Source organism: Crocuta crocuta, unplaced genomic scaffold (assembly GCF_008692635.1).
Source record: "Crocuta crocuta isolate KB4526 unplaced genomic scaffold, BGI_CrCroc_1.0 scaffold253, whole genome shotgun sequence".
NCBI classification, from domain to species: Eukaryota; Metazoa; Chordata; class Mammalia; order Carnivora; family Hyaenidae; genus Crocuta; species Crocuta crocuta.
Window position 1 is genome coordinate 5,242,012 of NW_027529451.1, and position 22,023 is coordinate 5,264,034.

At 33.6% G+C, this 22,023-nt stretch overlaps 1 protein-coding gene across 1 annotated transcript in view; it reads left to right on the top strand.

The window, feature by feature from the left end:
• The window catches only part of ZCWPW2 (zinc finger CW-type and PWWP domain containing 2), a 134,064-nt gene that overhangs the window by 81,556 nt on the left and 30,485 nt on the right, over positions 1 to 22,023 (top strand). The window contains exons 6-7 of the mRNA XM_077760757.1: positions 4,849 to 4,963; positions 17,210 to 17,256. Coding sequence (XP_077616883.1) covers positions 4,849 to 4,963; positions 17,210 to 17,256 — 162 coding nt within the window. The remainder of the gene's footprint in view (positions 1 to 4,848; positions 4,964 to 17,209; positions 17,257 to 22,023) is intronic.

The following is a 22,023-nucleotide window of genomic DNA, read 5'->3' on the forward strand; positions in this document are numbered from 1 at the left end:
ATTATTTTTAATGTAATCTCAGTTTTCAAAAATGGCTTAGGATGAATGCTAAAATGTATAGGAAAATTAAACATAGAAGAGGGAGATAGGCCTATAAAATATAAGATTTTAATAAAGCTCCAGTAGGAAAAGCTGTTTCGTGCTAACAGTGATTTGACAGATAAATAGAACAATATAAGGTCCAAAAATAGACTCTAAAATACTTGGAAATATAGTTGGTGGTTAAGATTGTATTCAAATAATTAAGGTTGTATTGTTTAATAAATTATATGGGGGCACCTGGGTGGCCTAGTCGGTTGAGCGTCTGACTTCGGCTCAGGTCATGATCTCACGGTTTATAGGTTAGAGCCCTGTGTCGGGCTCTGTGCTGACAGCTCAGAGCCTGGAGCCTGCTTCAGATTCTGTGTTTCCCCTCTCTCTCTGACCCTCCCATGCTCATGCTGTCTCTCTCTCTTTCTCTCTCTCAGAAATAAATAAAACATTAGAAAAAAAATTATATGGGTACAAATGGCTTCTTGGAGAAAACATAAAGTAGAAGCTATACCTTATACCTCACATCTATATCAGTGCTAGTAGAAGGATGAACGATTTAAATGAACAAAATAAAAATGTAAATATATCTAAAAAATTAACTGTCACAGAAGAAGATATTTACTATACATGTAGCAAAGGTTTAATTTCTTAATTTATAAAAGTCTCTTATAAACCAGTAAGAAAAAGACCAATGTAAATATTAACACAGGACTTGAACAGTCATTTGTAGGAAAGAAAATATAAATGGCTTTTAAGAATGTGAAAAGTTGATGATTAAGATCTGGAATCTAATGTATAGCATGGTAACTAAAGTTAATAATACTGTATTATATACTTGAAAGTTGCAAAAAAAAGTAAATCTTAAGTGTTCTCACTATACGCACACAAGTGTTCTCACTATACATACACACCTGTGTGTGTGCATGTGCATACACACACACACGAATTATTATGTAGGTTGATGGAAGTGTTAACTAACTTTATTGTAGTAATTTTACATGATACACAGGTATCTAATTATGTTGTGCTCCTTAAATTTACATAGTTATATGTCATTTATCTCAATAAAGGTGAAAAAATATTAAAATTTTCTCATAATTACTGACTTTAAGAAATTAAAATGATAATAAAAAAGAAATACTGTATTTCCCTTAAAATATTGACAGAGATCTGAAAGTGTGGTCGCAGAAGTCTTCTGCAGCGTGTGAGGGAATATACTGTTTCTCTCATTATAAATTGTGACCACCTCATTTCAGAGTAAATTCACAGTAACTTCCAAAATTTAAAATATACATACTTCAGATCTGGTAATTCAACATCTAAGAATTTATTCTTCTAACACTTTCACATGGGCAAAGTGATATATGGAGAAATTTTTTATTGTAGCATTGTTTCAAATTGTATATTAGAAATAACTGAAATGTTCATAACTAGGGCATTTGTCAGATAAATGGTACATACATAGCACTGTATGTGGATATATATTCATCTATTTCCTCATTCCTTTAGTTATCCAGTTTCTTGGCTTTAAATACCATTTGTGTGTGTGTGTGTGTGTGTGTGTGTGTGTGTGTGTGTGATTCCTAAATATTATCTGCAGTTCTCTTACCTCTCCTTAACTTCCTTACCACACTCTTACTTGGGATCTCCACTTGGATGTCACAATAGACATCCTGTTCTCAACAGGTATGAACTCTTGATCTTCCCCCCTAAATCTCACTTCCTTGACAACCTTCTTCTCACTAGACAACAGATTTCATCTTTCTGCTAGCTCAGTCCAAATGCCTTGGAATCATCCTATTTCTCTCACAACCAGTTTTCAGTTGGTCAAGAAATTCATTTTGCTGTACCTTCAAATTATGTACAGAATCCTACCACTTTTCATCACAATGGCTGCCACTATCCTGGTCTATACCACCATCATTTCTTGCCTAGATTATTGCAGTTGCTAGTCGTCTTATATCTACAAGTGTTTGTATAGTTTATTTTGGTCTAAACAATCAGAATGATTGTTCTAAAACTGGATCAAAATCTTGAATGCTGAGAACAAACTGAGGACTGATGGATGTGGGGGGGAAGGGGAGAGATGGGCATGGAGGGGGGCACTTGTGGGGATGAGCACTGGGTGTTATATGGAAACCAACTTGACAATAAACTATTTGTAAAATAAAATAAAATAAAATGATACCTTTCAAAGGCAAAAAACAAACAAACAAACAAAAAAACCCAAAAAAAACAACTGAATCAAATCGCATGTTGTTGTTCTGCTCAGAACTATGAAATGAGTCCCATTTTACTAGAGTAAAAGGCAAGATCCCTACAGTGGCTTGAAAGGACCTCCATGATCTGGCCCCTGTTAATTTTGTGGCCTCATTCCCTATTACTGTCCTTCTTCATTTAGCCTCAGCCACCTTGGTTTCTTTGAGGCTTCTTGAGGCTTGATGACTGTTGAGTCAGAGCCACTATTCTGACCAGCAGTCTGTGGGGGATCCTCCTTTCAAATGGCTGGTTTCTTCTCTTTTTTCCCAGCCTGATTTTTCACAAAATAGAAATCTAGCTAATATTAAAGAATAACACAGTATTTTAATTTTTATAATAAGCTAACAGCCTCTATTAGATAATTTCCACGAACACTGCATCACTTTTTAGCGAAATCAATTTGTGTGTACAGGGGCATCTTTGCCTTTGAGGTTGCTGCTGATGGTGTATAGACCAAATACTTAAGTGCATCCTTTATTTGTTATGCTTATTGGTGATTGTCTGTTTCACTGGCTAGAATGAATGTAAGCTTTATCTACTTTCTTCAGTGATAGATCCCAAGGGTTTAGAATATGTCCAATCAATCAATGAAGCAACCTGCAAGATAAATTGAAAAACTCAAAGTATATATAACTATTCACAACACTCTGTAAAATTAGATATATTCATACAAATGATATAAGTGTTTGTAGATCCATACAGTATGTGTGAGAGACTATAGAAGAAACTGGTAATAAGGGCTACCTTTGGAAGAAACAATACCAGGCATGGATAGGGTGGCACATTCCACACTTTCGGATGTGCATGCACCACTTTAGTTGGAAAATACAATGCATAGCTGAGCCTAATTGTGGAATTCAAAATTCTTTATACATTTATAGTCTTAATTTTTGTTTCTTTGAAGATGTTTAATTGTATTACCACTAGATGGCATATACTTACTGATAAATTCTTAAAGAATCTCAGACACAAGTTTTTAAAAAAAGCTTTTTGGTTCCCCAAATTCACCAAAGTTTACTTTAGCTGTCTCCAGTATTGGTTTTTCTCAAGAAATTTTCTTAACTTCAGTTGTTTAGTACCATATCAACTTCTAAGTTATTTTTCACTGATTTCTTACTTAGCATCATTATAACATTTAAGTTGCAGAAATATCTTAAATCCGTAGACACTAACTTAGATATTCTTAGTTTAAATTTTCTGTTTATTGAATTATATCTGCCTAACTCTTTTTCTATAAAATTAGTGAATGAAGTTTAAATATTCTGTGGACAAAAGTAGGTTTTTGAAAAAAAAGTAGCTTTTTGCTCGATTATATTCTGACTGCTTTTTATAAAAAAGTGTCTAGAACAACATGCAATTTAACAAGCACTTTCTGGTTGCTTACATAATATGCAGTGAGATTAGGCCAATGGGTACTATGGAGGATACAAAGATGAAATATTATTTATTGCCTCTGTCTTCAGGGACCTTTCATTTTATGGGTAGGGGCAGTCATGAATACAAATAAATATAATACAACTCAGAATGTAGTAAATGATTAAATGAAAATATTAAGTATAATGGAAAGAAATAGTTGATACTAATTTGAGGACTCTAAGAATAAGGCGGAGTTTGAGAAGAGCTTAAATACATAGATAGTTTCATTCTCTAAATGAATTAAATACAGGTATTATATAGATTTACATTTCTGTATAAGGAGTGAATTATGTATCTGAGATAAAGATACGATCATTATATGCAAGTGATAAATATGGAATAATAGAATAAAAACTTATATTCTTTTTGATGGTAAAGTTTCCAAAAGATAACATGGTGGTATGGATTTTATAATTTGTTTTTTAAATTATTTTTTTTATGTGATTTATTTTTGAGACAGACAGAGCATGAGTAGGAGAGGGGCAGAGAGAGAGTAAGACAGAATCTGAAGCAGGCTCCAGGCTCTGAGCACAGAGCCCGACGCAGGGCTTGAACCCACAAACCATGAGATCATGACCTGAGCCGAAGTTGGACACCTAACCAACTGAGCCACCCAGATGCCCCTGGATTTTATAATTTGTAACATTTAAAACTATTATAAAAAACTTGTTAGACAGATTCTTGGGTACTTGGTTGGCTCAGTCAATAAAGCATGTTACTCTTCATCTCAGGATTGTAAATTCGAGCTCCATGTTGGGTGTAGAGATTATTTAAAGATAAAATCTTAAAAAAAACTTTTTAATCAAGATTTAAAATAACAGCAGAAAAATTAGTGGGTCAGATAATTTTTATAGTCATTTTTAACCTAGAGATTCTTTTACTCTGTTTTTCTCTTTAAAAAGTTTTGTAAAAGTAAACTACATGTAGAAAAAGTACTGAATTCAAATAGAATAACATTTATTGAGTGTTTCCACAAATTTGCTATACTCTAAAATAATAATAAAATAATTGTATGCCAAAGCCTATATATATTACAGTGCTTAAATCAGATCAATTTCAGTTCAACAGCAGAATCAAGTAGATATTAAAACAAATTATATATATAGAAATGAGTCTTGTTATTTTTCTGTGTTTCTTTAGCCAGGAAAATGTAAGAAACAAAAGAAGTGGTATAAAAGCGCACTACAAGAAGCATACCTTCTCTGTGGACATTCTCATGAGCAAAGACTGAAAGTGTGCCATCTATCCAAACAGGGTATTTGAGTTTTTTTATCTTTACCACTCCAAAATGAGGATTTGTTCAGATGCATGCTTTCTGAAATATATTTGCACATTTGAAAAATCTCTATTTCTTTTCATAGGGATAAGATATATCCCTATGAAAAGTTGGTTCTCTGTGGATTAATAGTATGTATTTCACCTTCTGAAATGATTTTCAGTGGCTAAACATACACTCTAATTAAATGCAGGGGTTTTAATTAGTGCTTCTATCATCTTCTTTACTCTTAGACTATCTACATAAGTTCTCTTGTATATCTCAAAATATATATTTCACAATTAGAAGCTATGTCTTTAAAATATATTTCTGGGACGAAACTTTCATTTGCATGTGCTGTATTATTTTAGACCAAAGTATTTTTCAAAATGTTTTATTTTTAAATACATTCAAGGCAGAGATAAAAACAATCATCAACTTTTTTTTAAATAGGTGAAAAAACATGGTAAGATTTCAGGTCATTTTCAAAGAAAGTTCTCTCAAATAATAAATATTATGGTTTATAGATAGCTTTTTAAATGAATTAATCATAATGATTATAGCAGGTAGGATACATTTTTAACTCTGAATATGATTGCCACATAAAAATGATGATTTTCAATAAATTTAAATATGTTCTTAAATTTTTCTGCTAAGTGATAATAATTATCACCTTAAATTCTAAGGATTACAGAAGGATCTGGCCTTCAGTGCTGACTGAATTTGAAAGTAACAGCAGTATTTTTTCCTCCTGTGGAGAAGTTTAGTATATTTTTAAAAAAACTTATATGTAAAAACATTTTATTTGAGAAAAATGTAAATATTAACACAGCTACCTAAGTTTAGATTTTAAAGGAAATAAGTATATTTAAAAAGAGTGGAAAAGAATGACAAGCACATTACTCTGGTTTACTCTGAGACTGGGAAAAGGGACATTTATTACCATGAATGTGATGTTTATTCTTTGTGCTGAAAATATAATGTCTCTATTAGCAGTGAAGGTTGAACTCACTGTATTGTCACAAATGCAATTTTATTCTTTTCATGGATTAAACATTTTTCTTGTTTAATCTTTGAAATATTTAGGTTTTTTAGAGTTTTTAAAATATAATACTATGAACTAATATTTTTAGTTCAGTTATTTTATTAATATAATTATTATTATAATAATTATATTCAGTCAGTTATTTTTTAAAGTTATTTCACACTAGCAATGGATATACTCTTTCAATAAATATGGAACTATGTCTTTGTCATTTTTTGTGTGTGCCAGCGTATTTATGTCTGGGTTTTGGCATTCTTAACTTGTCCAGAGACTATGGAGAAGGGTTATTTCTCATTGGTTTTGCAGCAGACCATTTTTTTGCTGAAAGACTGTTGATTTTTGCAAGCAGAATTTGATGTAATTCAGTCTGAATGTAGAGAATCCATGCCTAACAACTTTCATTTTGTTCATCTTATTATTGAGTTTTAAGAGTTCATTGTGTATTTCAGATAACAGTCCTTTGTCAGATATGTATTTTGCAAATATTTCTCTCTGAATAATCTTTGTATTCTCTTGACAGCGTTTTTTTACAAAGCTGAAATTTTAATTCTAATGAAGTCCAGCTTATTAATTATTCTTTTGTGACCATTGCCTTTGATGTCATATCTAAAGTCATCAGCAGCCTAGGTCATCTACATGTGTACATGGAGTACATGAGGAGACTTGCGGGAATTCAATCTTCACCGTAACATGCTCACTCACTTCAGACTCAGCTCTTTACTATCTCCAAAAGAGATAATGTAGTCCTTGCTTAGCTTCCAGTGTGAATTCTAGTACATATCCAGCTTCTTACTTTGTTCAAGAGTAGTTTTGAGAGGTAAATAACCATTATTCAGATATTTTACAAAAGGTGGGTAGCTTAGAGGCAAACAATTTATTTCATCCCAGCAACTTTGAGAATTTCTTCACCCCAAAATTTCTTCTTCCAACCCAGAAATATGATTACTAATTTCTTGGCCTGAATTCTTCCTACACCGCAGACATTGGCACACTATTGTGTTTGATGCAACTCTTTCAGTGTTGAGATCTGCCAGATCAGTAGATGATATGTGAAAAATACAGACCTGCTCATAACTGTAAGAGATTTCAAAGTCCCGTCCACATAACTTGGTTGCCCTGTTTTTGTTGTATTTACTATTACTCCAAGTGAATGATTCTTCTTCTGACTATAGAAAGATTTTTCTTATGTAGGAACATTCACTATAACTGTATTTTTAAAATGAGTAGGGTATTATCATATAGTCTCTTTATAATTTAGCTTTAAGATTTTGTATTATTTGTAGGATTAATATTTTCTTACATGCTCTACATCTTAGAGTAGATGTTCCTGTTTCTACCTTTTTCCCCCTAGCATTGTTTTACTTTAAATAGGCTTTATTTTTTAGAGGAGAAAAATTTTGGGTTCCCAGCAAAATTAAGCAGAAAGTAGAGTTCTCGTATGTATCCGCCCCATACTCATACAATATCTTCCACCATCAACCTGTGGCACCAGGGCAGCATGAGCCAACGCTGACAAATTATCACCCAAAATTCAGAGTTTACATTGGGTTCACTCTTTGTGCTGTACATTCTGTGGGTTTTGACAAATGTGTGATGATGTGTATTCACCCATTGTAGTATCATACAGAATTGTTTCACTGGCATAAATATTTTGTGTTGCACCTATCCATTTCTCCCCCGCTCCCACCCCTCTGCCAACACGTCACAACCACTGATCTTCTTACAGTCTTCATAGTTTTGCTTTTTCCAGAACATCCTATAGTTGGAGTCATAAGTATGTAGCTTTTGCAGATTGACCTCTTCACTTAGTAATATATGTTTACATTTGTTCATCTCCTTACAGATTTTTAGCACTGAAAATATTCCATTGTTTGTATGTAACACAGTTTATGTATCCGTTCACCAATGGAAGGACACCTTGGTTGTTTCTTGGTTTTGACAATTATAAATAAAGCTGCCATAAACATGCAACAGAGGTTTTTGTGTGCACATATGTTTTCAGCTCATTTGGGTAAATACCACAGAGCAGAATTGCTGGATAATATGGCAAGAGTATGTTTAGTTTTATAAGAAACTGCCAAACTATCTTCCAAAATGGCTGCATCATTTTTACATTCCCACCAGAAATGAATGACAGTTCCTGTTGCTCCACATACTTGTCAGCATTTGGTGTTGTCAGTATTCTGGATTTTGGCCAATCTAATAGGTCTGCAGTGGTGTTTTAATTTGCAATTAAATGTCATTACAGAATGACATACAGTCATGATGAATATCTTTCATATGCTTATTTGCCACCTATAAATCTTCTTTACTGAGGTGTCTATTCATTGCCTGCGGTTTTTAAATTTTATTTTTTAAATTACCTCCAAATTAGTTAGCATATAGTGCAACATTTAGGTTACATTTGTTACATAGCGTAACATTTAGGTCTTTCAGTTTGTTTGTGTATGGTGTAAGAAAGTGGTCCAGGTTCATTTTTCTCCATGTCACTGTCCAGTTTCCCCAGCACCATTTGCTGAAGAGACTGTCTTTATGCCATTGGATATTCTTTCCTGTTTTGTCAAAGATGAGTTGGCCATATGTTTGTGGGTCCATTTCTGGGTTCTCTATTCTATTCCATTGATCTGAGTGTCTGTTTTGTGCCATCATTGTCTGCTTTTTAATTCAATTGTTCATCTTATTGTTGAGTTTTTAAGAGTTCTTTGTATATTTCAGATAACAGTCCTTTGTCAGATATGTATTTTGCAAGTATTTTTTCTCACTCTGGATTATCTTCTCATTATCTTGACAGTGCTTTTTGCAGGGCATATATTTTAATTTTAATGATGTCTAACGTGTCAATTATTTCTTTTGTGGGCCTTGCCTTTGATGTTATATCTAAAGTCATTAGGATATCCTAGGTCGTCTACATTTTCTCCTACATTACCCTCTAGGAGTTTTATAGTTTTATAGTTTTGCATTTTTCATTTAGATGGGTGATTTTGAATTAATTTTTATAAAACATGTAAGATCTATATCTAGATTCATTTTTGGCACATAGACATCTAGTTGTTCAACAACCACTTACTGAAAACACCATCTTTTCTTCATTATATTGTCTTTACTCTTTTGTAAAAGATCAGTTGACTATATTTATAGAGTCTGTTTCTGGGCTCTCTGTTCTGTTCCACTGATCTATTTTTTATTCTTTTCTCAGTATTATACTGTCTTGAATATTGTAGCTTTAAAGAAAGACTTGAAGTCAAGTAGGGTGAAGTCCTCTGATTGTCCTTCTTCAATATTGTGCTGGCTATTCTTCATCATCATATAAACTTTAGATTCAGTTTGTTGAGATCTACTAAATACTTTGTTGGAATTTTCATTGAGATTGCACTGAATCTATAGATCAAGTTGGGAAGAACTGACATTTTGACGATATTGAGTCTTCCCATCCATAAATATGGAATATATCCACATTTATTAAGTTCTTTGATTTTGTTCATCAGAGTTTTGTAGTTTTCCTCATATAATCTTGTCCATCTTTTGTTAAATTTGTGCCTAAGTATTTCAATTTGGGGGGCTCTAGTGTAAATGGTAATGTGTTTTTACTTTTTAATCCTACTTTTTCATTGCTGGTAAATAGGAAACTGATTGACTGTTGTGTATTAACCTTGTGCCCTACAACCTTGCTATAATCATGTATTTGTTCCAGGAGTATTTTTCTTGATTTTTTTTGGATTTTCTGCATAAATGTTCATGTTATCTACTAAGAAAGACAGTCTTATTACTTCTCAGTCTATACCTTCTTCCTTTTTTTCCTTATTGCATTAGCTAGGAGTTCCAGTACAATATTGAGAAGAGTTGTGAGGCAGGAACATCTTTGACTTATTCCTAATTTTAGTGGGAAAGCTTTGATTTTCTCACTATTGAGTTTGATGTTAGCTGTAAGATTTTTTGTAGATTCTCCTTATCAAATTGAGGATATTTCCCTCTATTCCTAGTTTGCTATTAGTTTTTATCATGCATGAGTGTTGGATTTTCTTAAGTGCTTTATCTGCACAATTGATATGATCATCTGACTTTTCTTTTTTACTTGTTGATGTCATTGATTACATTAATTGATTTTAAATGTTGAAGCAGCCATGTATACCTCAGAGAAATCTCACTTGCTTATGGTGTATAATTCTTTTTACACATTGTTGGATTTGATTTGTGATATGTTGAGAATTTTTGCATCTAAATTCACCAGAGAAATTGGTCTGTAGTTTTCTTGTAGTGTCTTTATTTGGTTTTGTTATACTGGCCTCAGTGAATGAATTAGGGAGTATTCCATCTGCTTCTATCTTCTGGAAGAGTTTATAGAGAATTGCTATAGTTTCTTCTATAAATACTTGGTAGAAATCAGCAGTGAACCCATCTGGGCTATGTGTTTTTGTTTTGTAAGGTTATTATACTGATTCAGGTTGTTTATTGTTATGTAACTATTGGCAGATTACGTCTTTAAAATAATTGGTCCATTTCATCTAGGTTATCAGATTTGTGGGCATAGAGTTATTTGTGGACATTTCCTTTTATTATCCTTTTAACATCTTCAGATCTGTAATGATGCCCTGTCTTTCATTATTGATATTAGTAATTTATAGTTTCTGTGTTTTTTTTTTCCTAGTTAGCCTGGCTGGTTGTCTTCTTATTTTTATTGATTTTTCCAAAGAAACAGCTTTTGGTTTTATTTCCTCAATTGATTTCCTGTTTTCAATTTCATTATTTTCTGCTCTAATTTTTATTTTTTGTGCTTACTTCATACTTTACTTGCTATTCTTTTTCTAGTTTCCTAAGATAGAAGCTTAGCTTATTGTTCTTTCATTTCAATGCTGTAAATTCCCCCTCTAAATACTGCTTTCTCTGCATCTTACAAATTTTCATAAACTATATATTTTTTTGACCCATGTGTTATTTAGAAATGTGTTGTTTAATCTCCAGGTATTTGGAGGGTTTTATAGTTATCTTTCTGTTTTTTTGTATCTAGTCTAATTCCACTCTGGTCTGAGAGCAGACTATTGTACGGTATCTGTTTTTAAAAATGGGTTAGAGTGTATTTTATGGCGTAGAATATAGTCTATCTTGGTGAATGTTACAAGTGAGCCAGACAAGAATGTGTATTCTGCTATTGTGTTGTAGTCTATAGATGTAGATTATATTCAGTTGATTGATGGTGTTGAGTTCAACTACAATAGTTTCCTCTCATCTACAGTTTCATCTTCCACAGTTTTAATTCTCTGTGGGCAACTGTGGTCCAGCAGCAGATGATTCTCCTTTGAGGTATCATCAGAAGGTCAATAGTAGCCTAACAGTATGTTACAGTTTCTCTGTCATTCATCTCACTTCATCTCATCATGTAGGCATTTTATCTCATATAACAAGAAGGATGAGTCCATTACAGTAAGAGATTTTGAGAGATCACATTCACATGACTTTATCATAGTATAGTGTTATAATTATTCTGTTGGTATTAACATCTATTACTCTGCCTACCTTATAAGTTAAACTGTATCACAAGTATGTATGTGTAGGAAAAAACAGTATATATAGGTTTTATTACTGTCCATGGCTTCAGGCATCTACTGGGAGCCTTGAGACACATCCTCCACAGATAAAGGGGAGTCACTGTATGTCCTTACTGATTTTCTGCTTGCTGACCCTGTTTATTTTGAATAAAGTCTCTAATTATAATAGTGGCTTTATCTGTTTTCCTTGAGTTCTATCAACTTTGTGTTACATGCTTTGACACTGTTGGTGGACACATTCATATTAATAATCATTATGTCTTAGAGTATTGACCACTTTATGATTAGTTAATACTTCTCTTTATCCCTGATAATTTTTCTTGCTCTGAATCCTGCTCTGTCTGAAATAGTGTTAACATGCTATATCTTTTTCTGTATTTTTACTTTTAACCTCTACGTGTCTTTATATTTAAAGTGAGTTTTTTTCTAGACAGCGTATAATTGATCCACTCTAACAGTCTTTGTTTTTTAACTGGTATAATTAGACATTGAAATTTAAAATGGTTATTGATACAGTTGGATTAATAGCTACCATATGTGTTACTGTTTTCCATTTGTTTTTCTTTGTTCCTATTTTTCTTTTTCTGCCTTTTGTAGTTTTAACTGAACTATAAATTTTATATAATTGTTTTCTATCTTAGCATATTAATTATGCTTTCTTTTTAATTTTTTTAAGAAAAATACTTTTTAAGAAGATGGTTTTCCTAACTTGAACATATTGTTGCTATTATTAATTTGAACAAATTGTTTTCGTTAGAAAAAGAAAAAGAAAATTAAAAGTTTATATTTACCTTTACTTAGTCATTCTCTGATGCAGTTCCTTTCTTTATGTAGATCCAAGTTTCTGCTCTATATAATTTTCCTCCCTCTTTTAACATTTCTTGTAAGGTAAGTCTACTGGTAGAAAATTCCCTCAATTTTTCTTTGCCTGATAAAGTATATATCCCTTTATTTTTGAAGGATAATTTCACAGGGTACAGAATTCTAATTTGGTGGGTTTTTACTCTCAATACTAATTATTTCATAGATTGCTTGCATGGATTCTGAGAGGATTGAATGAAATTCTTATCTTTGCTCCTTCACAGATAAGGCACATCCACCCCCACTGAAAATTTCTTTCTTTCAATAAATTACCTTTATCTTTGATTTTCTATCATTGCTTACCTTTGGCATTATCCTGCTTGTTGTTCTCTGAGTTTCTTGGATCATTATTAGCTATCTGGCATTAAATTGGGAGAAATTCTCAGTCATTATTGGTTCAGTTATTTCTTTTGCTCCTTTCTCTATTTTTTTTTCTGTCTGGCATTCCCATTACACATGTATTATACTTTTGTGGTTTTCCCATAGATCTTGGATATGCTTTTTGTGGTTTTGTTTTCCAATCTCTTTTCTCTTTGCTTTCAGTTTTTGAAGTTTCTATTAAGATATCCTCAAGTGCACAGATTCTTTCCTCAGCTGTGTCCAATCTAGTGATGAACCTGTCAAAGGTATTCTTCATTTCTGTTACAGCATTTTTAATCTCCAGCATTTCTTTTTTTATTATTTCTTAGAATTTCCATCTCTCTACTTACAATACCCATTTGTTCTTGAATGTTGCCTACTTTTGACATTAGAGCTCTTACTATATTAAGCATAGTTGTTTTAAATTCACAGTCTGAACATTCCAACATCTCTGACATATATGGGTCTGTTTTTGATACTTGCTCTGTCACTTCAAAGTGTTTTTTGCCTTTTAGTATGCTTTGTAGTTTTTTGTGGAAAGGCAACTGTGATGTACCAGGTAAAGGAAACTGTGGTAAGTAGACCTTTAGCAGTGTAGTGGTAAGGCATGTGGGGTTAGGGAAGGCATTTTTTTTTTAAGTTTATTTGTTTTGAGAGAGAGAGAGAGAAAGAGAAAGAGAGTGCTAGTGTGAGTCGGGGAGGGGCAGAGAGACAGAGAAGGGGAGAGGGAATCTCAGGCAGAGCCTGCCTGTTAGTACAGAGCCTGAGATGGGGCTCAATATCATGAACCATAGACCATGACCTGAGCCAAGATCAAGAATTTGAGCCCTTAACCAACTGAGTCATCCAGGTGCTCCAAGCATTCTATAATTCTATGATTAGGTCTAAGTCCTGGGCTTTGAACTGCACAAGTGCTTCCCATTTTTTTTTTTCACCCCTTACATGGTACCTAATGGATAGAAGGGAGCCAGAGCTGGTGTTTCCCTTACCTTGCATGGAAGACCATCGCAAGCTAGATTTGGGTATTTCCTTCCCCTACTAATGGGCCAGGCTCTGAGAAAATCAGAATAGGTTAGGCTCTGGTACAATAGAACAATAGTTTTTCTTAAAGGCAAACTGCTAAGAACTGAATGCTCTGGCATATTTCAAATGGTTACTTTTTTCTTCCCACTGAGGAAGCGCAAAGGTGTTTTTCTCCAGTCTTTAGTATGAGAACCCAATATAGCTCTTGGAGGTAAACTCACAAAAGTGTGCCTCCTTCCTGAATGACTGGGTCCCCCAAGAATTTTTCTCTCTCAGGCTTGTTCACACTGAGGCTCCAGCAATTCATCAGTTACAGTTCATGTGTCCCTACCCCAGCACTCATTCCTGTGGAGGTTTATGCTCCATTGAGTTGTGATTCTCTGTGCTCACCTGTCTCTCCAAATTTGGGGGCAGCGGTTTGCCCTGTGACCTAACTTCTTTAAGGGATCTAAGAAGAGCTATTGATTTTCAATTTGTTCAGCTTTTTACTTGTTGTGAGGATGGAGTGTGACTTCTAAGCTCTTTACATGCTGGACAGGAAACTGGACTGTCCTCTACCTTTTTAAGAAAATGCTTTCAGCTGTCACCTTTAAAGAAGCTACACTGACAGATTTTCTGAGGTCATCAATGGATAAGCTTTAAAAATTTTTTTTAAAGAAGCCATTGATTTATGTTAATATTTGTACTCCTTTCTAATATGGTTGTAAATAAAAAAATTTAACATCTGTTATGAGTCATGAGGCATAACCACCTCTACTGATTTGGAACATTTTCATTTTCTATCTGCACCTCCTCTTTTGCACTTTCAAACTATGATGTGGATGTAGCCCAGAAGAGGAGTAAAGCCCTTTTAATTATCCACATCTACATTTCCTGTTAACTGCTTTTCACTCTGTGTGAGGGTCCCTACATGCAGAGATTTCTGAAGGGAGGAAATTAAACCGCTCTCACTAGGGAAAATTCAGCTCTTAGAAAGTGTTTAATGTTGCTGAAGTTGAACACGGACCTACTGTTATTAATAGGAAAATTGCTAATGATTGTAATGGTTTTCAGCATTACATCAGACTTCCCCTTTGGCAAATCCCTTTGAAAATCAGAGTGGCTGCTGATAACCCCCCAAAACACTTCTGTGTTGCGCTGGTTGTGCAACTTTTCAACATAAAAAGTTCCTTGACAACAGTTTGGATATTTCGGTTCCCAATTTGTCTCCCTACTGGAAATTTTACATAAGAATGATGTATATTTTAAGGAGAAAAATAACAAAATTGTATCCTTTTTTCACTAACTGGAAAAAAGACCAGTATATGACCAGGGTCCATTGGATCCAATTTTAGTTTTAAGTTTCTTTCTTGTGCATTTTTAACTACGTGTAAAGATTGATATTTCACCATGATTTTCATTATTATTAGAGGTCTTCAGAAGAAGAAAGATAAAAAAAAATTTAGATTCAACAAAATTCTGTCTTGTGATTATCATCAGGGCCCTTTTATAAATCTGAAATGCATTATGGAATTTTAGTAATCTTTGCTATTTTGTCATTACTCATCATTTTATTTCCAACTATGTTAAAAAGACTAAAACAATTATTTAAATGGTAGAATGATAGAGTCACTTAACAAGATGATACAATAGTAAAGTGTATAATCACTAAACTATTTTTCCTAATTTTGTAAGGGTTGAGCTCTCTCTCTCTCTCTCTCTGTCTCTCTCCCTCTCTCTCACACACACATCCCCACACCTCAGATTGTCTTTATTAGCTAAATGTAAAAGAACATTGTTAATTATCTATTATCTACCAGACATTGTTTTAGAAGTTTTATTTACATAAACTCTATTACTTGAATCTCACAATATACCAATAAGGTAATAATTAGGACTCTTGTTTATCAATAAAGAGACCCAGGGTCTGAGAACATATACAGTGTTTTATATCTTACATTGTCTAGTATAGTAACTTACACCATGTAAATGTTCTATGTATTTTAACTAATAAGTTATATCGATTTGTTCAGGTAAAATGTATATTTCAGATCTATATGAGATTTTGAATAAAATACATGTACATTTATTAATTACAAAAAAATACTGAGTGCCTACTGTATATAGAACATAGTCCCTGCCTTTAAGGCACATTCTAGTCTTGCAGGGTGCTTAGACCTATATAGAAGTAACCACAAGACAAGGCAGAACGTTCTGTGCTCTGGGATGACTGTGAGTTTGCAACAAAGGTGGTTATTTCTTCTGGTTGGAAGAGTCACCTGTGATGGTGGATGGTCTTGTACATTTCATCAGTGGGGAGAGAGCGTTCCAGAAGAAGGGATTGTTTTAAGCACACAACTGAACATGGGAAAGAGGGCAGTTTACATGTGGCCAACTAATGATAGGTATAAATATAACAACCTGCTTCTCTGGATTTGTATGCTTTATGTCAATAAGCTTTTACTGCAAAATTTGCTTTTAGACAGCCAGCATTTATTTACTCTGATATTCATGGATATTTATTATTTTTGTTTATTGTAGGTTTTCACTGTGAATTACAGTCCTACATTGATACATTAAGTATATATATATATTTAGTATTAAATGTAACCCTAAAACCTTATCATTAATGACATCTATAACTCTTCATTTTTCATTACCACAATATGAAGGTTAACAAAACATACGTATGAATACTATGTACAACTCATTTAGTTGGAATTCTGCATTGAAGCCATAAAAAAATACAATTTCTTAATTATTATTGCCAATGGTTTTTACTAATTCACACACAGCTTTACATATATCGAAATTATATCTTAACATAGTTTTCTATATGCTATTTGCTTATCATCCTCCTCCTTGCTGAGTGTTGACTAAGGGTCCTACATGGAGGCTACAGACATGAAGATTAACAACTTGCAGTCAGATGGGTCTGGCCCTGCTGCATGGCCTCAGGCAGGGTACGAGCCTTAACTTTCTTAGCTGTGAAATGGACCACATATTTTTTGCAAGCTTATCATGAGGTTTAAATAAGATACTGAGTATGTAAGGTCTTCATTCATTTCTGGCATGGAGTAGATGTGCAAGTAGAGATAGCTTGATCTCATTCCAGATCCTGGTATACTCCAGAGCTGACCAGAACCTAGAATAAGATACACTAGATGCTAACTTGAAAACCTCCAGCCAGCCAATTAGATTTAAGAGAGGAGGCTTGTCAAATAAGTATACAGACCCCTAATATTATTACTTTTGGATTATTTTATTCTTCTCAATTCTGAGAAGTTGAGTTTAATAGCATTATGATTTAAAAAAATCATTGAAAACACATATCACAGTATGAGAGAATAGAAAATTCTAACTGTATAATATTGCATTTATTTGAACAGGAGTGTAGGCACTTTTTTGAAACAGCCATACTTTATTATCTTACAGATAAATCCAAAGCAGATGGCAAAGTTGCTGTGTTAGCCAAGAAAAGGGTAAGATCATGTTTCATTATATAAAATATGCAGACTTCAAATTCCATTTGATTAAAGCTATTTTTAAAAGAAAATTGAATTAATATTTAAAAGCAAAATGACATATAACCAGTATTTTCTTCTAAATGTCACTTGAGTGCATGTTTCCTTTTTTAGGTTGACACTAGAAATTTAATTTTTATGATTACTTATACCAGTGTTACAGAATTATCAGAAATTAGAATGATAGCAATATTTAAAGTTAACAAGTAAGCAATTGCTTTTATTTAAATTATATTTCACATACAGGGGTGCCTGGGTGGTTCAGTCAGTTAAGTGTCTGACTCAGGTCATAATCTTGTGGTTTGTGGGTTTGAGACCCACGTCAGGCTCTGGTGCTGATATCTCAGAGCCTTAGGACTGCTTCGGGTTCTGTGTCTCCCTCTCTCTCTGCCCCTCCCCCACTCATGCTCTGTCTGTGTCTCAAAAATAAAGAAATGGTAAAAAAAAAAAATCTGTTTTTAAAAAGTTGTATTTCACATACATACTCTCATATACTGAAATATTTTTGTATACCATTTTGTTGGGATATGTGCAATCTCATGGAAGATTTATATAATTAAAATTCACAGCTTAATATGGACTTTACCTTGAAGTTGAGAACAGTTATCAGCCATTTGTATAAATCTAAACATAGAACCTTTAATTTGTTTTTTAAACATTTTTTAGTGTTTATTTTTAAGAGAGAGAGAGAAAGAGGGGTGCCTGGGTGGCTTAGTCGGTTAAGCATCCGACTTTCGCTTAGGTCATGATCTTGCGGTTCGTGGGTTCGAGCCCCGCGTCGGTCTCTGCCAGCTCAGAGCCTGGAGCCTGTTTCAGTCTGTGACTCCCTCTCTCTCTGACCCCCCCCCGCCCCCGCCACTCACGCTGTCTCTCTCTCCCCTAGAAATAAATAAAAATGTTAACAAAAATAGTTAAAAAAAAAAGAGAGAGAGAAAGAGAGAGAGAGAGAGAGAGAGATGAAGCGCAAGCAGGAGAGGGACAGAGAGAGAAGGAGACCCAGAATCCGAAGCATATTTGTGTCATAACAAGAATTGTGATTGAAAGGAAAGCCTGTCCCTGTAGTATTTCCTGTGATGAATGGTGGTGTTGGTGCAGGGTGGGCCCCGGAAAGGTTGAGTGTAACCTGGAAGAACAGAAACGATGTTGGACACAAACCTATAGATGAACAAGCAACGAAGTGAGCATTGTTTTTGTATTCTGAATATGTATAGATCATGGGTCCTTTTAAAATCAGATTTTGTTTTGCTCTTTTTGACTTGTAAAAGTAGTCTGTTCTTTTTACTGGCTAAATAATGTTGCTGCACCTTTGCAGAGAAGAAGTCAATATCATAGAAGACAAAGTTACCTTTTAGAAAAGAAAGGGTGGCTAAGTCGGTTGAGCATCCAACTCTTGATTTGGGGTCAGGTCACGAACTTACAGTTTGTGGAATTGAGCCCTACCTCGAGCTCTGTAGTGAGAACACAGAGCCTACTTGAGATTCTCTCTCTGTCCCTTTCTCTCTGCCCCTCCCCTGCTTGCATACGAGTGCACCTTCCCCCCCTCCCAGGTCCTCAAAATAAATAAATAAACATTAAAAAGAAAACAAAAGGAAATAAGACTTGTGTGTATGTCTGAAGATTTAGACAGGAATTTGTGAGATGGTACAGGATTGTTAATGTGAGAAGTATTGTTTATTTTAGTCTCTGCTAAAAGATATTTAGATTAAAAAATGATCATACTGCTTTATTTTTACCAGTGATTCTTGATAAAAAAATTATACTACTGTCTTTAGGACAGTGCTGTTTGAAATCTGGTCCATGCACCAGAGCTGGTCTAAGAACTATTTATTATTGGTCTACAATGAGATAAGAGCCAAAAATGAGAGGAACCATTTAGAAATGTGTATAGTAATTCCACAGGGTCATCTTTTACGTTGAATATAATGATAAAAGAGAACTTATATTTCATATTTGTTTTTTATTTCACTTTTTTCCTAGTAACCTGTCTTTGTTTTTGTTTTAATTTTGTTATAGAAGTAGATCTTGGGCAAATTGGGGACAAAACTAGTCCTTTAACACTGATAAATTGAGAGACATGATCCTCTGAGATGTGTTACGAATTTGTAGAACTGTCTCGGGTTATAGTGATTTGGGGGAATATAGGGCATTTTATTGGGCAAAGGTAAGGAAACTAGATATCTTACAATGTATGGAACAGAACTCTATCACAAAAACTCTCCAACATTTGGCATGACTTTTGAATGCACTGCTAGACTCAACAAACTACAGATATACAATTGACCCTTGAACAACAGAGGTTTGGGGCACTGACCACTGCAGTCAGAAACCCATATATAACTTTTGACTCCCCCAAAACTTAACTACTAATAGCCTGTTGTCAACTGAAGGCCTTACTAAGAACATAAACAATGGACTATTAGAGATTTTGTATGTTATATGTAGAACATACTATATTCTTACAATATCTTAAGCTAGAGAAAAGAAAATGTTAAAATCATAGGAGAATCTACATTTATAATACTGTACTGTTAAAAAACTACATGTAAGTATAGTTCAAACCTGTGTTCCTCAAGGGTCAGTTGTAATTGTATAGTGATTTAATACAAAATAATACTGAAACATAACATGTTAGACAAAAAGCCAAGGAATTTAGAAGGCTTTTTATGGAGTACAAAACTGAAATGGAATAAACACACTGTTCTCGAAATTACTGAATAACTTACTTATTTTCTACTCAACATATTTTAATGTATTTAACTACATATTTAGCTCTAAGAATAGAAGTGCGGTTACTGAGAAATCGTGGAAAACATTTACAAACCTGTAACAGGAAATTTGAGATGCCTTTTAACAGTCTTATAATCAAATATTACTAAATTCAGATACATAAAATCTATTGATCTCTTTGTATTTCTAAAAAATAAACATTTAGAAATATTTCATAGTACTGCTACCCTTTATATTTGTAAACACTTTACAAAATGACAGGAAACTTGTGTTTAAATATTTACATATTGAGATTATTTTTAGATAGTCTATGTTTTCCAGTCATACTCTGATACTGTCCCCAAAGTCTACCTTAAAATTCTTTATTACATAAGATGTAGTATAAGACATTATTGCTTCTTTTTCCAACTTATCAAGATATTCTTTCTCACCTATTAAAAGTTATGGTCAAGTTATTTTCAAGTACTAGACCCTGAATGTTGTGGGATTTCAAGAAAGGAGATATATTTCCTGAGATATTTTGTTACTAGGTCATCTCATGTCACAGTACACAGAGAATTATCTTACCTATAGGGAATTATTTTGCCAATTTCATTTTGTAGAATACAATACTTCTCATTTTCTATGCTTGGTCAGTCTATAATGTATTTTGGAATTTTATCTCTATTTCAATTAAGATTAGTTTCTTTTTTTTTTCATCATATAAAATGCCTGATATGTTGGTACTTAATATAAAAGTAGTTTCTATTCTCATGTCCACGAGTACTTTTGCTGGTACATTTTTCTATTTAGATCCTGTACAGAATGAATTTGACCATCTTAGTTTACTTATATCCAAACTTATTCATAGGGATAGGGATGACTAGCATTTATCTTTCTGATTGTGTCTTCAGATGTTTCTGTTTCCCAAGCATACACATATAGAAATAGATTTTATTTTACTATAAATATATTTTCTTTTATTTCTCTTTTATATTACAGTTAGAGTATTTTGAAATTATTCATGTAGTCAGATATGTTAATTAGGTCACAAGTTATAATTGCTGTAAAAAAGAAACTCCAAATTACAGTGAGCCATACAAGATAAAAGTTTATCTGTCTCTTTATTGTACATCTGACCAAAGGTGGGCCAGAGGTCCAGTGTAAGAGGAGGCTTGGCCCCACAAGATCATTTAGACTCCCGAGTTTTTTGTTATGCCAGCCCCTAGGGTGTGGTTCTAATCTATATGGTCAAAAGTTGATTGCACTATCACATCGACATTCTGGCCCATGAAAAGAGGGAAAATGGAAAAGAGGGAAAATGGCTGAATAAGAAAAATGAGCTTGAAGCTGCATATGCCATTTTTCTTACATCCCATTGTTAAAATTTTGTAACTTGGCCACACTCAGTGGCAAAGGCAAGGAGGGAAATGCAGCTTCTAACTGGAACAATCTAGATACTCAGTTAGTGGTCTAAGACTTTCATTTTAAAATAGAAAATAGTATGTTTCAAAGTAGTATTTCTTATAAAAGGGAGCGATTAGGTCTGATAGAGTTGAGACACACTAATGTCGACTGTCTCGTTTGACTCTTACAATGCCAGTGAGAAATAAGCATTACCATAACTGCTCTCACAGAAAACTACTCCAGAGGTATTAAGTGACTAACAAGAGTGTCAGAGCCAAGGTAGGATTCCAGTTCTGATGGTCCATAATACCACAGCTTCTTTTAACACTCTGGCTTTTTAAATCCCTTTATTATCTTTGAGATAAGAAATCACTTTTTAATAATTTTTTTAAGTATCTGAATCACTTCATATATTTGACTCTTGAATAATCTTGAACTTCATGCTTATGAATGGGCACAATCCTAGCTTTAAAACAATTCTTCATCTATATAGTACTCTCAGATTACAAAACATTTCCACAAACATCATCTTTCACTTCTGACCCTTGGGAAGAAGGCATAGCAGACACTATCATCATCATTTTTACAAAGGAGATCATTTATAGTTAGAGA